This window comes from Dendropsophus ebraccatus, chromosome 1, assembly GCF_027789765.1.
Source record: "Dendropsophus ebraccatus isolate aDenEbr1 chromosome 1, aDenEbr1.pat, whole genome shotgun sequence".
Classification (NCBI taxonomy): Eukaryota; Metazoa; Chordata; class Amphibia; order Anura; family Hylidae; genus Dendropsophus; species Dendropsophus ebraccatus.
In genome coordinates this window covers 72356281-72373086 of record NC_091454.1, presented here as the reverse complement: position 1 = coordinate 72373086, position 16806 = coordinate 72356281, and the positions used below count along the sequence as shown (strand labels likewise).

Genomic DNA, 16806 nt, shown 5'->3' with positions numbered 1-16806 from the left:
AAGTAGGATGGCAGGCCATTCGTCTCCTTGGAAACACACATCTAGCTGCATGTAATACTAAGAAATGGAATCCCCTCTGTTAAAATGCTATAGCAGCACACAAATGCTGAAGCCACAGATGTAGCCATAGTGCGATGCATTGACTACACCGATCTTCCACATGAAAGAACTAGTCATGAATGGAATAGTTGCTGTTAATTGTTTGGCTCCATGCGATGCCCGACCTTAAAGAGACACGCTGGGCATTCAGTAACCACGCAGGTGACTAAAATAGGAAAGAGCTGTCACCCTCCTAGTACATGGCTTACTACAATAACCAAGCTGCTCAAAACACAGGAGCCCATTGTAGGCTGAAAACTGATCAGTTCTCGCACAAACATACTGAATATGTCGCTAATACATACAATAAATGTATACTGCCTATTCACTAGTACTCAATTGTTACTAACATAAACATTAAAATACAATATGTGGCTACTAGTTATTTGATGACCTATGACTCGAGGCTAACAGTGCCTTTCTAGGAGGTGCCTATGGTCAAGGTGTTCAGTCTAGTTAGAGGAGGTTGATTTTACTTTAACATTGGTCAAAAAGGCTTTATCTTTTATCTTATGACTACTGTACATTACGAACATCTACACAAAGCACAAAAAGCTTCCTTTAAAGAATCCCTTGAAAATATAGGGCATGTGGAATCTTGCAAGAGCAATGCGGTGTGAAAACACTGCTGTGCTTAGATTTCTTTTACCCTCCTGTTGTTTAGTTTAAGAATGTACAGAATAATCATACCAAATGTACAGACAATGGTAATATGCCACATTCAGCTGCATGCATTCACTAGTTAAACACGTGCTGTTGCCTTGCAGATGGCACTGCAAACCTCACCAGCAGAAATACCCATCCTGCCTCTACAGCAACCTGCCCACTGACACCTGTCTGGAGACCAATGGCAGGACTGCCCGCACACAGATGATGATGATGATGATGATGATGATGATGATAATGGTGATGATCCAGAAAATAAAATACCTTCTGCACAGAGTTTGCAAAACTGGGCTCAGATCACAGGAAAAGTGTATCAGAGGAAAAGGAGAGAGGAACAAGGAAAAACAAAAAATTGTAGATGGATGGAAATAATGAATTTACCTGGATGAGTCACACAGATGAAGCTCTCCTGCCTGAGAATCCCTTTGCCTGCTCGCACTTCTCCTAGTGCTACTCGTAGCTGAGTGTTGCAGTCATGCCTGCCAGTGGGAGCATGCGTGTGGGAGGAGAGAGAGAGAGAAACAGAGAGAGAGAGAGAAGAACAGAAGCAGCAAATGTTTTTCTCCCATCAAATTACCCCGCATCATACTAGGAATCAGCAAGAAAAACAGTTGGAATATTACACAACCCAAAGAGTGCGAATGGTGTCAAATGAATGCATGTTTGTCACAATGTTCACAAAGACCAGCAGTGGAGCAGATTGTGCTCTGAAAAAAAATACCCTAAAATTGTCAGAGGAGAAAAGGGCTGAATATTATTGAGCAATGTGGTAACATCTGTGTGTAACGGGAAAAATGATAATATCCATCAGATCGTTGAATAATCTTACAGGATCACTGTTATTTACTAGAACTGTAAATGGTGGTCCCGGAGAATACTCCATTACAAAGAATAATCTTGTGTATTAGAGGAATTTTCTTACCATCCTGGCAAATTATCTCTATGCAGGGCCGATTCTGGGGTTTCTGCCGCCTGAGGCAAACCTCAGGCGGCCGCCCCGAGTGATGGCCGGCACCCACCCCCCTCCCCCCCGTCGCCGCAGCCATCCACTCACCTGTCCCACGCCGTAGCCGGCCCGCGCTCTCTGCTGTCTCCACATCCCGTCAGGTCCCGCAAAGTCACCCTGCAGCTGTCACGGACCTCCAGGCTGTGGTAAGTGAGTGGGGTGATCGGGTCGCGCGGGGCGGTCCCGCGCGACCCGATCACCCCAGCGCGTCCCCCACCGACCCCGGGCACTCACCACAGCCTGGAGGTCCGTGACAGCTGCAGGGTGACATCGCGGGACCTGACGGGATGTGGAGAGCGCGGGCGACGGGACAGGTGAGTGGCCGCTGTCATTTTTGTTAAGTGATACTTAACAAAAATGACAGCAGGGGGGACATAATGCCGCCCCCTGCCGGACCGCAAAATCTGCCGCCTGAGGCGGAAGGCTCATTCCGCCTCATGGCAGAAGCGGGCCTGTCTCTATGTATAGATAACCAACTTGGTAATGTGTCCATGTCACCGAATTGTGGCTATCACCTTGTAAAAAAAGCAACATGATAGGCAGAGCATGATGAATGTTAGAATTGATAATCTCATATCAAAGCTTATTTTTTTTCTGCTGCATGTGCACACAAGGTTTTGCAAACCCCATTCACATACATTGTACTGTAGATTCTGCGCCCAAAATTTGCAGCTAAAATTATTGCCACTTGACCCATCCCAAGAGAAGCAGAAGCTGTGACAAAGGTGGGGAGCATTGCAATACACATGGTCCAGAGAAAGCTGGACCTTACATGGGCTGTCAGTACTCATTAAACCAAGATCATTGAGACGCCGCTGAATATGGTATCAAGAGAGTTTGTGCGACAAAGAAGCTCAGTAGCTTATGTTTACGTTATTTTTATTTCAGTGGGAAATTCTGAAGTGTTAGTAAATAGTAATGAAAATATTTGATAGTTGCTTAAGATAATAATAAACATTTTGGATCTGTAAAACATAACAAGAAAAAAAAAATCATCTGACTTTTTATTTTGCAGGAAAAACATTTTCCAGAGACAAGGTTACAAGTCAGATTAGCACTTGTCAAAATAATGCAAACTCATTGGATGGTATGTTTAGTGCTTGTAAGAAATAAAAAAAGAACACTTAATCATAGTACAATTAGGGGGTTACCAGTGCTACAAAAACATGGTCAGTTTTCCCCCTCTCTTGTCTCCAGTTCAGGTGTGGTTTGCAATTAAGCTCCATTTACTTCAATGGAACTAAGTTTAAAAAAACTCCACCCAATCTGGATACAAGAGAGGGGGAAAAGACCCCTTAAGGTCAAAGCCAATTTTCCTTTTATTTCAGGGAGTTTCATGTTTACGCTGTTTACCCTGGGGTAAAACTGACTTGGTATGCATATTCCTCAAGTAGTTACGAATACAACGATATATAACATGTATAACTTTTATTTTATTTGATGGCTTGTAAAAAATTCAAACCATTGTTAACAAATATATGTTCCTTAAAATCGCTCCATTCCCATGCTTATAGCGCTTTTATCCTTTGGTCTATGGGGCTGTGTGAGATATAATTTTTTTGCGCCATGATGTGTTCTTTCTATCGGTACCTTGATTGCGCATATGCGATTTTTTGATCACTTTTTATTATATTTTTTCTGGATTTGATGCGACTTTGGAATTTTTTTGCGCTTACGCCGTTTACCGTGCGAGATCAGGAATGTGATAATTTACTAGTTTGGGCTATTACGTGCGCGGTGATACTAAATATGTTTATTTATTTGTTTATTTATTTATTTTATTTAATAAAATGGGAAAAGGGGGGTGATTCGGACTTTTATTAGGGGAGAAGATTTTTTTTTTAATAAAATTTTTTTTTACTTTTATTTTTACATTAACTAGAAGTCCCCCTGGGGGACTTGTATTTACACAGCACTGATCTCTCATAGAGATCAATGCTGTGTAAATAAACAGCAAAGATTGATTAGGTCAGTGATACATTGCACTGGCCTGCTGCAGGCCAGTGCAATGTATTGCCGATCCGGGATCAGCGTCATTGCGACTCGGCCAGAAGAACGGATCTCCCCCCCCCCACGATCGCATTGCGGGGGGGAGATCGGTCCCACTAGACATCAGGGACTTGCTAGCAAAGCCTCTAAATGCAGCTGTCAGCAACAGTCGGGCGGCGCAGTACAAAAACAATGAGCAGGTGAATTGTCGGGGTCAGGTGCAAAAGGTCAGGAATAGGGAGAACAGAGAAAAGGGATAGGGAGCTGAGCAGGCGAGATAACTCTAATAGGGTGCGTGCACACTACGGAATTCCCGTGTATGACCCGCGGCGGATCCCATCGCTCGTACCCGCACGCGGCAGCTCGCATCTCTGCCTGTGCCATAGACACTATTCTATGCACAGGCGGATTCCGCATTCCGCTGAAAGAATTGACATGTCACTTCTTTCGGTGAAATGCGGAATCCGCCCGTGCATAGAGTAGTGTCTATGGCATGGGCGGAGATGCACGCCGCCCAGTGCGGGTACGAACGACGGAATCCGCAGCCGGTCATACACGGGAATTCCGTAGTGTGCACGCACCCATAGTCAGCAGGGAACTGAGGAGTCTGCTGCTATTTTCCTAGGATCAGAGACTGGGTCCAGCAGCTGATTGAACCAGCTCTGATCCCAGCACCAAGCTCAGCTGAGCAGATCCAGCATCCCCTGCACTGCTAGAAGTCTCACAGGCAAGGCGGGTGTGGCTGGAAAATTCAGACACAATTCAGACACAATTCAGATAGACAGTTGAAAAAACACAGACAGAAACTCAGCGCTTTCTTGGACGCCCGACACGGACTGAGGAGCACAAAGTCACCTTCCTAACAGGTAATGCCTAGGAAATACAGTGAATCTAGGACTCTTCTTAAGAGTTTAATATGTTGGAAGGGTGACAGGCTAATTGTCTGTGGGAGCCACAATAATGAGTAGTTCTTCATAAAGCACACTCATGGAAACATAGAGGTGGGTGTCAAAGGAAATATTTAATGTAATGCAGGTCCCACCCTAAAGACCCTATTACAGCAAACAATTATCGGCTGTACTTGGCAGATAACCGTCCGTTCTGGCTGAGAATCGTTTGGTGTAATAGCACCAACATGCACCAATGTTGGCTGATTGTGGTCTTTCAATATGTTAAAATGGCCTGATTATGACAGAAATGTTCTGCTGCTTGTCTCTCTCCTAATAGGAGCAGTGACAGCAGACTGCCACTGACCTCAGTAGACCACCCAGACAATCTAAGGCTGGTATTACACGGAGCGATTATCATTCGAAAAATCTTTAATCGTTCGGATTTGAACGATAATCGTTTCATGTAATAGCAGGCAACGATTAAACGACCAACGAGAAATCGTTGATCGTTTAATTGGATCTGGACCTATTTTTATCGTTTGATCGTTTGATCGTTCGCACATCGTTCGCACATCGAACATTGTTTGGTGGAATAAGAATTTGCAGCTGAAATGTACGCAATACCGGCGACTAAACGACCGCAAGAACGATCATAAATAACGATCATCGTTCCATGTAATTGGGCGAACGATTTCGGGTCGTTTGCCTTAGCGGTCGTTTAAGATCGTTTATCGTTAATTGTTAGTCGTCGAAAAATTGCTTGGTGTAATAATACCCTAAGGATCCTCCGGGCTGTCACTCCTGCTGCTCCAAGTCAGTAGAAAACAGGTGGATGGCACTGCTAGGTGACTGCAACAGCAGACCTCACATTTGCCTGGAGAAGATGGATGCAGCCCTAGGGCTGCCAGAAAGACATGGATACAGCCTATGGCTACGTTCACACAATGGGATTTATCGGCTGTCATTGCCGTCGTCCATCAAAAAGATGTCCATTATTTGCCATTTGCCATCCATGGACATTTATAATGATCATGATATCAATAGTTAACTTCACCTACAGCACCCACAGACTGGGTTCACTGGACACTGGCTTCATGTCTCCCACATACTGGGATAACTTCACCTACAGCACCCACAGACTGGGTTCACTGGACACTGGCTTCATGTCTCCCACATACTGGGATAACTTCACTTACAGCACCCACAGACACCCACCCACAATGGACTCCCCTATCATCTGCTCTTTCTATATCTCACTTTCTCTCCCTTCTCCCTGCCTTTGACTAAATGTCTGCTGCAATCCTTCTCTCCTTTGCACACACAGCCAACTGTCGCCTCCAGAAAGTAGCTCACTCTATATAGAGGGTGAGGGGAAGGTGCTGACATCACAGTGGGGCTTGCAGGTGATTGGACAGCTGGAAGAGTTTATGGATAATTTGTTGCACCAGCCAAGTGACAGTACTGTAAATGAATATGTATGTCCACCATTATGGCTGCCATGTTTACTGTATTTGTTAATAAATCACGTAAAATAAAGGCAGTTATTTACAGTTATATGGCGGCCATCCACTCAATTTCAACATTGTGTGAACAGAGCCTTTCTCTGTTTTCAATCCACTCTTGGTTGAGGTTGCAAAATACTGACCAAATACTGACTGAAATATACTGTGTGTGAACCCAGCCTAATGAATTATTTGGGGTTGTGAGAAAGAGACAATAAGTAGCGAGGCAGTCCTATTTAGCAGATGTGAGTGTAGACATGAATTAAGAACTGCTTGTTTATATGAATTAAAGTCTTGCTTGGAGTAATAAAACATATAGAACTAAATAGATTCTCTTTTATTAAATGTTAAATACAAAGAAATGTTCTCAGCTTGATTCATACATTATAGTAAGGGATTAGCTAATGAAAAAGAGAACCTGTAGATATTGTTACATTCTAGAAAATAACAATGGCTGCCAATACTATTAAAGCAATTTGTGAAGGTGTCACTGTCAGACTTGTGTGACTATATACTAACTTCAATATAAATCAATCTGGTTCTACTCAGCAGATTTTGTTCTTTTTTCAAAAAATATTCTGCCCATGGCAACCAAGCTTGTAGACAGTTCGATAAATTATTAATTGTAACTACCACAGGTTGCGGTTATGCATGGGCCCTGGTATATGAAAAGTCCTGTTGCACCCATTTAAAGGCAATCTGTCAGATGCAATTAACATTTCAAGCTGCAGACACTGTTAGATAGTGGTTGGGTCAAGAAGACACATTGTACCTTTCATGTATTCAGTTGTGTTTCTAGAACGTAGAAAAAAGTTTTAGAGAGGCTTTCCTAAGCTCCTGATCTGCCACAAGCTAACATTTCCTCCCATACCTGACCCTGCCCGATTGACAAGAAAGCCTCTTTGTAATATAGAATAAAACATGTCTGATATGTTCAAATGAATGTATGAAAGAACCATGTTTCTCCTTGACCTAACAGCTATCTAACAGTGTCAGCATCTGGGAACGTGAATTGCAGCTGACAGATTCCCTTTTATCTACGTAATGTGGAGGTCCTCTTATAGCTTTTGCAGTGGGACCAGGAGTTATTTTTCTCTGACTCTCTGGTTTTCTAGTTGTCAAAAATTATAACCTCATTTTCAGACAGTCCAAGTTCTTTCTGATACTTCTGACAGCTGTCACTTAACAGAACACCAACAGGCTGTTATTACTGGATATCTGCCACAAAATTCAAAGATTCGCCAGATGGATGAATTACTGTTTAAATTATCTCTTAACCTGAAATTAAATTCCAAGGACCAGGACAACACTCCAGGTTTCCTGCATTCATTTTTTTTAATTTTTTTATTAAAGTGATGAGCAATTTGTGTTCTCTGTTGATTGATTTGTTAAACCTATGTACTTAGTACATAGGTTCTCTGCCATTGGAGAAGGCCCCTTATCCAAGTTCATATGCTTCTTCTCCTCGCATACATGTTCTTACTGATGTAATATGTTTTTTCTGTTATATATCTCGGCCGAGACGTGCCTCGGTGAGCACCTATATCTTTTTTTTCTGTATATGTGTTTTATGAAAATTAATAAAATAAGAGTTAACATAAAGTGATGAGCAATGTTTTAAACCTTTGGAAAACCTCACAGGAAAGACTCAGTAGTCCAAGAACATTGCTATGCATTTTCACAATACAATTTTTACAACAATTTTTTTCTACAATTTTTACCATGCAACTTAAGTGCATCATGTTATATTGAATAGATGTTACTTAGTTCTGACCTTTCTAAAAATATTTTTTGATATAAATGTGAATTACTTAGAAGTTGAAAAATTTAAAAAGTGACACAGATTCATCAAGTCCAGCCAAACAACCAACAACAACCAATCAACCAGACAAACAAACAAACAATAAAACCTCTATGATGCTGGGTAAACTTAAAAAAAAAAATGCAAAAAAAAAAAGTAATGGAGGGACATTTATCAAGGGGTTTGCGCCTAAATTTTGGTGAATAATTGCATTTTTCACCCTTTTTTGGTCTAAGTTCTATTTATGAACCAGTATTCGACAGGTGAATATTTTTAGATGTGACTTTTTTTTAATCTGCCTGTTTTAAGTATTCACCCAAAAGTTCCCATAATCCGGGATTAGCGCCCAATTTATCATTTGAGACTTTTTAAAAAGTCGCATAAAGAGGCGCAAGCTTACGTCTGGTCAGAACCAGGTGAATAAAACTGCGCAATTTTTTCATAGTTGCGCCTTTTTTGCTCCTCTTTATTTAGATGCATTTACTATGGCAGTGCTACATTTTAATGAATCAGTCACAAGATATTAGAACAAAATACACACCAATCCCCATTAGAATAGTTGCACTTATTAGACTCCTTAGTAAATGTCCCTCATGGTGTTTTTTGAGCAAAAACACAGTGGCCAGATGTTAGCTGTGAGTCAAGGTATTCTATGGAATGCCATACTTAATTGGCTTTTTTTGTAGCAATTTTTTCTCCTCTCTGGCGTTTTTTGACGCAGTTTTTCCAAAACACAGCATGGTGAGGGTTTGGCATTTTCTCTCCTACATAATTCAATAGAATTTCTTTTGTTTGTCTCAAAAACACCAAAGACATAAAAAAAAAAACAATTACACCAAAAATGCTGAAATAATCTTTGGCAGTTTTTCTGACATTTTTTGGAGGCCAGGAAAACGCCGCAAAAAAGCTGTCTCTGGGGGCAACCTTTGATGATCCCTGGATCAACATCCAATGTCCAGAAATGTAATACCATAACTTTTAATATTATTAAGGGTGAGAACATATTAAATGAATGTTCCATTACAGCATTGAGTGTTTCATAGTCTCATTACTCTTCCCATCAACAATAATAGTAAAATCTTAGTTTCTCTAGATGTAGAGAAGGCCTTCTTGACATGGTTACGGGCCTAGGTGTAAAAAGATCATTAGAAAGATCTTTGTCCTGTCCCTTCATATATTTGTAGGTTGTGATCCCCTAAGACGTCTCTTTCCCAAACTAAATAACCACAAGTTTGATAACCTACCTTCAGGGCTAGTTTAACACTGACTGTGGCTCGGGACAAAATTAAAAATTGTGTCCATAGGTTGCATGGCCAAACATTTTCTTGAATCATGCTACATCTCAGATAATTGGGTCATAGGGTCACATTGCAGAACTCAAATGGCTGCCACCTGTAGTAGTGATTAAGTAAAAAATCCTGGGTCCTGTATACCTGCAGTGTGTAGTTGGGGGGGCTGTATACCTATAGTGTATAGTTGGGGGGGGGTCCTGTATACCTGCAGTATGTAGTTGGGGGGGCTGTATACCTGTAGTGTATAGTTGAGGGAGGTCCTGTATACCTGCAGTGTACAGTTGGTGAAGGTCCTGTATACCTGTACTGTATAGTTCGGGGGTCCTGTATACCTGTAGTATATAGTTGGTGCTGTATACCTGCAATGTATAGTTGGTGGAGGTCTTGTATACCTGTAGTTTATAGTTTGAGGGTCCTGGATACCTGTAGTGTATAATTGGTGGAGGTCTTGTATACCTGTAGTATATAGTTCGGGGGTCCTATATACTTGTAGTGAATAGTTTCAGGGTCCTGTATAACTATAGTATAGAGTTGGTGAAGGTCCTGTATACCTGTAGTGTATAGTTTGGGGTCCTATATACCTGTAGTATATAGCTGGTGGAGTTCCTGTATACCTGTAGTATATTCTGGGTCCTGTATACTTGTAGTATAGAGTTGGTGAAGGTGCTGTATACCTGTATTATAGAGTTGGTGTAGGTCCTGTATACCTGTAGTGTATAGTTTTGGGGTCCTGTATACCTGTAGTGTATAGTTTGGGGTCCTGTATACCTGTAGTATATAGTTGGTGGAGGTCCTGTATACCTGAAGTATATAGTTGGTGGAGGTCCTGTATACCTGCAGTGTATAATTTTGGGGTCCTTTATACCTGTAGTTTAAAGTTTGGGGTCCTGTATACCTGTAGTATATAGTTTTGTGGAGGTCCCGTGCACCTGTAGTGTATAGTTTTGGTGTCCTGTATACCTGTAGTGTCCTGTATACCTGCAGGGTTGTATTTACCCGTATGGCAGTGTTATTCAGTCACAGTGTGTCGGTATTGGTCATGTCTGGTATGGCGGTGTTATCCAGTCACAGTATGGCGGTATTGGTCAGGTCTGGTGTGGCGGTGTTATCCAGTCACGGTATGGTGGTATTGGTCAGGTCTGGTATAGCGGTGTTATCCAGTCACAGTATGGTGGTATTGGTCAGGTCTGGTATGAAAGTGTTATCCAGCACAGTATGGCGGTATTGGTCAGGTCTGGTATGGCAGTGTTATCCAGTCACAGTATGGCGGTATTGGTCAGGTCTGGTATGACAGTATTATCCAGCACAGTATAGCAGTATTGGTCAGGTCTGGTGTGGCGGTGTTATCCATTCACAGTATGGCAGTATTGGTCAGGTCTGATATGGCGGTGTTATCCAGTCACAGTTTGGCGGTATTGGTCAGGTCTGATATGACAGTGTTATCCAGTCACAGTATGGCGGTATTGGTCAGGTCTGGTATGACAGTGTTATCCAGCACAGTATGGCGGTATTGGTCAGGTCTGGTGTGGCAGTGTTATCCAGCACAGTATGGCGGTATTGGTCAGGTCTGGTGTGGCAGTGTTACCCAGTCACAGTTTGGTATACCTGTAGTGCCCTGTATATACATGTACTGTATGGATGGAGTAGGGGGTCCTGTATATACATGTACTGTATAGTTGGAGTAGGGGGTCCTGTATATATATGTTCTGTATAGATGGAGTAGGGGGTCCTGTATATACATGTACTCTATAGTTGGAGTAGGGGGCCCTGTATATATATATATGTCCTGTATAGATGGAGTAGGGGGTCCTGTATATACATATACTGTATAGATGGAGTAGGGGGTCCTGTATATACATGTACTGTATAGATGGAGTAGGGGGTCCTGTATATACATGTACTGTATAGATGGAGTAGGGGGCCCTGTATATACATGTACTGTATAGATGGAGTAGGGGGCCCTGTATATACATGTACTGTATAGATGGAGTAGGGGGCCCTGTATATATATGTACTGTATAGATGGAGTAGGGGGTCCTGTATACATGTACTGTATAGATGGAATAGGGGGTCCTGTATATACATGTACTGTATAGATGGAGTAGGGGGCCCTGTATATATATGTACTATATATAGATGGAGTAGGGGGTCCTGTATACATGTACTGTATAGATGGAGTAGGGGGTCCTGTATATACATGTACTGTATAGATAGAGTAGGGGGCCCTGTATATATATGTCCTGTATAGATGGAGTAGGGGGCCCTGTATATACATGTACTGTATAGATGGAGTAGGGGGTCCTGTATATACATGTACTGTATGGATGGAGTAGGGGGTCCTGTATATACATGTACTGTATAGATAGAGTAGGGGGTCCTGTATATACATGTACTGTATAGATGGAGTAGGGGGTCCTGTATATACATGTACTGTATAGATGGAGTAGGGGGTCCTGTATACATGTACAGTATTGATGGAGTAGGGGGCCCTGTATATACATGTAATGTATAGTTGGAGTAGGGGGTCCTGTATATACATGTACTGTATAGATGGAGTAGGGGGTCCTGTATATACATGTACTGTATAGATGGAGTAGGGGGTCTACCAGTTATTACTGTGGATGTTGTGAGGCAGCTGCCCTAGCAACCATTGCTCCCTGTGAAAATGAAAGCAGTAATCCTATTGGTTGCTAAGGCTCCAACTGCCGTGTCTGCTGCAGCTAATTATATCACCTGTGTTTGCAGTGAGGAGATTTTCCCATTCATCTCTATGGAGCACTCTTTCCCCTCCCCCTCCCCTCCTGTACATCTGGCGGGGACGGGACCTTCGCAATAACCTTCCCGGGCACCCAATGTATCTGTGTGCCAAATTTGGGGTCAAACGGTTCAGGCGTTTGGAAGTCTATAGAGGACAGACAGACAGACAGACAGAAGGACAGACAGACAGACAGACAGACAGACTTTGATTTTTATGATATAGATATCTAGGCTATGTTTATAGGCCCTGTACTTGTTGCCAGTTTTTATGATGTCTATTACAGACTAGGAAACTATACAGTTTTCTAAGGCTAGGTTCACACTGCGTTTTCAGCATCCGTTTAACGGATCCGTTTTTTTTAACGTCCAGAAAAATAGGGTCATCAACGTTTTTTTGTCCGTTTTGGTCCGTCAAAAAAAACTGATCCGTTTTTTTTTATAATGGAAGTCAATGGAAAAACGGATGCACACAAATGAATCCGTTTTTTGCAATCCGTTTTTCATGCGTTTTTTGCAAAAAACGGATGCGTTAAACGGATGCTGAAAACGCAGTGTGAACCTAGCCTAATTTGCATGTATCCATAATCCTCACGCAGCACTTACCAGTGGTGTAGCCTAACTGATTTTTTTTCCCATGTGCAGGAAAAGCTAGCTATGCCTCTGGCTGGAGTACTGTATACTTTAAAGGAGTTATCCAGTTAGGTTGGTAAAATAAATGATGAATCATCGCCCCTCTTGGAAACTAACAATTCATTCGTTGAAAATAAGTGGAGTTTAAAAAAGGAGTTGAAAGAAGGAGTTACAAGTTCTGGTAAGTGCTAATCTCTTTCTTTTTCACTGTTTTTGTTGCACTGAGGATGATGGCTAGCAGGATGGAAGGATTCATTCAGTGCGCAGTCTGCCGCATGTACGCACAACTGGAGCAGGTGTTCCAGGGTGAGTACCGCTGTGACAGATGTGAGCATGTTGCCCATCTAGAAGCTCGAGTTAGAGATCTGGAGAAGCATATTGCAACACTGAGGGAACTTGGCCACCTTGAGAGGGAACTTCGGCTCACTGAGCAGGAAGTTAGTGGGTTAGAGATGGAGGGTGGTGATATAGATCAGGAGGCCCAAGTAAGTAGCTGGGTTAATGTAGTTAGAGGGACCAGTAAGGGATCCAAGAAAAGGAAGGCCACTTCTCCTACTATATGCCCAAGCAAAATTGCCAAGTTAGGTGATGATGCAAGGGCATCCGTGTCAGAAATGGCAGCTCTAGTGGAACCTGTTCTCCCTAACAGCCGGGGGAACAGTCCAACTAGTAGTGGGCGGGATGGTATTGTAGGTAGGCCTAGACAGCTAGTGGTTGTAGGGGATTCTATAATCAGAAAGACTGATAGAATAATTTGTCGCCAAGACCGCCTCAACCGAATGGTTTGCTGTCTCCCTGGTGCCAGGGTTCGGCATGTGGTGGAAAGGGTGGATAAATTACTTGGGGGGGCTGGGGATGACCCAGCTGTCGTGGTCCATGTGGGAACCAATGACAGGATACAAGGTAGGTGGAGGTCTATTAAAAATAATTTTAGAGAACTAGGTGCTAAGTTGAAGGGGAGGACCTCCAAGGTGGTATTCTCTGGAATACTGCCTGTGCCATGCGCATCGCAGGAAAGACAACGGGAGCTTAGGGAGTTAAATGCATGGCTCAAGTCGTGGTGTAGAGAAGAAGGGTTTGGGTTTTTAGAGCACTGGGCTGACTTTTCATTGGGGTACAATCTGTTTTCCGCAGATAATTTGCACCTTAATGGAAGGGGGTCCGCTGTGCTGGGGGAGAGAATCCTAGAAGGGGTGGAGGGGTTTTTAAACTAGGGATGTGGAGGGAGGACAATGTAGTATGTAATGTAGTGGCAGATAGGTTAGAGAGGGGACAGAACAATGAGGAGGGAGGAGAAGGGTCCTGTGGGGGGAGGATAAAAACAGTGCATAGGGAGATCCATATGTTGCGGATGAACAGTGAGGATGATTGTAGCCACAGCACAGTAATAAATCCCATTTCTTATAATGAAGCGGTTAAACTCGATGGTAATATAAAGTGTATGGTTACTAATGCCAGAAGTCTAGCCAGCAAGATGGGGGAGTTAGAGGCCTTGGTTCTGGTGGAGTCCATTGATGTGGTTGGTGTGACTGAGACATGGCTGGACTCCTCACATGACTGGGCTGTCAATATTCAGGGATTTACGTTGTTCAGAAGGGACCGGGTGGGCAGAAGGGGAGGAGGAGTGTGTCTGTATGTCAGAAATGATATTAAAGTGAGTGTAAAAGATGCAATAGTGGGAGATGACTGTGATGATGTGGAAGCACTGTGGGTAGAACTACAGAAGGAGGTAAAGAGGGAAAAAATTATTCTTGGTGTAATCTATAGACCCCCCAACATTACTGAGGAGGTAGATGGCCAGTTGAATAGACAAATAGAGCGGGCTGCCCGGGAGGGGACAGTAGTGATAATGGGGGACCTCAACTACCCAGATATAGATTGGGGTCACGGTTCAGCTAAAACCACAAAGGGGAGGGAATTTCTTAACCTCCTGCAGGATAATTTTCTGGGCCAGTTTGTGGAGGAGCCAACTAGAAGTGATGCCTTGTTGGATCTGGTTATTTCTAACAACGCTGAGCTGGTTGGGGATGTCACTGTCCATGAACACCTGGGGAATAGTGACCACAATATAGTGACTTTTAGCTTAAAGTGTAGAAAAGAAAAACATGTTGGGAGGGCAAAAACTCTTAATTTTAAAAGGGCCAATTTTCCTGGGTTAAGGGCAGAACTTCAGGGCATAGACTGGGAGCAGCTGCTGTCACATAAGGATACAGCTAATAAATGGGAAATCTTCAAATCCACATTAAATAACTGTACTGCCAAATATATTCCTATGGGTAACAAATATAAACGGTTAAAATCCAATCCCACATGGCTTACAACCGAGGTTAGAAGGGCTATAAATGAGAAAAAAGGGGCATTCAAAAAATATAAATCAGAGGGGTCAGCTGTAGCATTTAAACATTACAAAGAAGTCAACAAAACCTGTAAAAATGTAATAAAAGCAGCAAAAATTCACAATGAAAGGCAGGTAGCTATAGAAAGCAAAAGAAACCCCAAAAAATTCTTCAAATATATTAATGCAAAAAAACCAAGGTCAGAGCATGTAGGACCCCTAAATAATGGCGACGGGGAATTAATAACTGGGGATCAGGAGAAAGCTGAGTTACTTAATGGGTTCTTCAGTTCTGTATATACAAAAGAGGATGGAGCTGTGGTGGGTGGGGCCAGTACTGAGGTGGGTGGGGCCAGTGCTGCTAACACATGTAATGTACTGAACTGGTTTACTATAGATATGGTCCAAGATAAATTAAACAAACTCAATGTAACCAAAGCTCCAGGGCCTGATGGATTGCACCCCAGAGTTCTTAGGGAACTCAGTTCTGTAATTTCACTACCCTTGTATGAAATATTCTGTGATTCTTTGCTTACTGGTATTGTGCCGAGGGACTGGCGTAAGGCAAATGTAATGCCGATCTTCAAAAAGGGCTCTCGAACCTCCCCAGGTAACTATAGACCTGTAAGCTTAACGTCCATTGTGGGGAAACTATTTGAGGGGCTTATAAGGGACTACAGCCAGGAATATGTAGTGGCTAATAGTATTATAAGTGATAACCAGCATGGTTTTACTAAGGACAGAAGCTGTCAAACCAACCTAATATGTTTCTATGAAGAGGTAAGTAGAAGCCTGGATGGCGGCGCGGCTGTGGATATAGTGTACCTGGATTTTGCAAAAGCGTTTGACACAGTTCCTCATGGACGTCTGATGGGTAAGTTAAAGTCTATTGGTGTGGAAAATTTGATGTGTAACTGGATTGAAAACTGGCTTAATAATCGTACCCAGAGAGTGGTGGTCAATGATTCCTACTCCGAATGGTCCCCGGTAATAAGTGGTGTACCCCAAGGGTCAGTACTGGGCCCTCTTCTGTTTAACTTGTTTATTAATGATATTGAGAATGGAATTAACAGCAATGTTTCTATCTTTGCAGATGACACCAAGCTTTGTAGTACAGTACAGTCTATGGAGGATGTGCAGATGTTACAGGATGACTTAGACACACTGAGTGTTTGGGCGTCCACTTGGCAAATGAGGTTCAATGTGGATAAATGTAAAGTTATGCACCTGGGTACTAATAACCCACATGCATCATATGTCCTGGGGGGAGTTACACTGGGAGAGTCGCTGATGGAGAAGGATCTGGGTGTACTTGTAGATAATAGACTACAGAACAGCACACAATGTCAGTCAGCTGCTTCTAAGGCCAGCAGGATATTGTCATGCATTAAAACAGGCATGGACTCACGGGAGAGGGATATAATATTACCGCTTTATAAAGCTTTGGTGCGGCCTCATCTGGAGTATGCCGTCCAGTTTTGGAACCCGATTCATAAAAAGGATGTTCTAGAGCTGGAGAGGGTACAAAGACGGGCAACTAAACTAATAAGGGGAATGGAGCATCTTAGTTATGAGGAGAGATTAAAAGAATTACATTTGTTTAGTCTGGAGAAGAGACGTTTAAGGGGAGATATGATTAACTTATTTAAATATATAAATGGCCCCTACAAGAGATATGGGGAAAAGATGTTCCAGGTAAAACCCCCTCAAAGGACAAGAGGGCACTGCCTCCGCCTGGAGAAAAAAAGGTTCAATCTCCGGAGGCGACAAGCCTTCTTTACCATGAGAACTGTGAATCTGTGGAACAGTCTACCCCAGGATCTGGTCACAGCAAAAACA

General features: G+C 42.7%; 1 protein-coding gene across 7 annotated transcripts in view; it reads right to left on the bottom strand.

Annotated features, from left to right (window-relative positions):
* The window catches only part of GPRIN1 (G protein regulated inducer of neurite outgrowth 1), a 67890-nt gene that overhangs the window by 25559 nt on the left and 25525 nt on the right, over positions 1 to 16806 (bottom strand). For 3 of the 7 annotated variants that reach the window (XM_069955244.1, XM_069955236.1, XM_069955254.1), the window contains exon 3: positions 9198 to 9345. The exons of 2 other annotated variants lie outside the window; for them this stretch is intronic. In XM_069955244.1, the coding sequence (XP_069811345.1) occupies positions 9198 to 9287 (90 nt within the window). In that variant the 5' untranslated portion in view covers positions 9288 to 9345. Of the gene's footprint in view, positions 1 to 9197; positions 9346 to 12605; positions 12634 to 16806 lie in introns of those variants that run through there. 2 more of the 7 variants (XM_069955264.1, XM_069955290.1) reach the window with 2 other exon arrangements.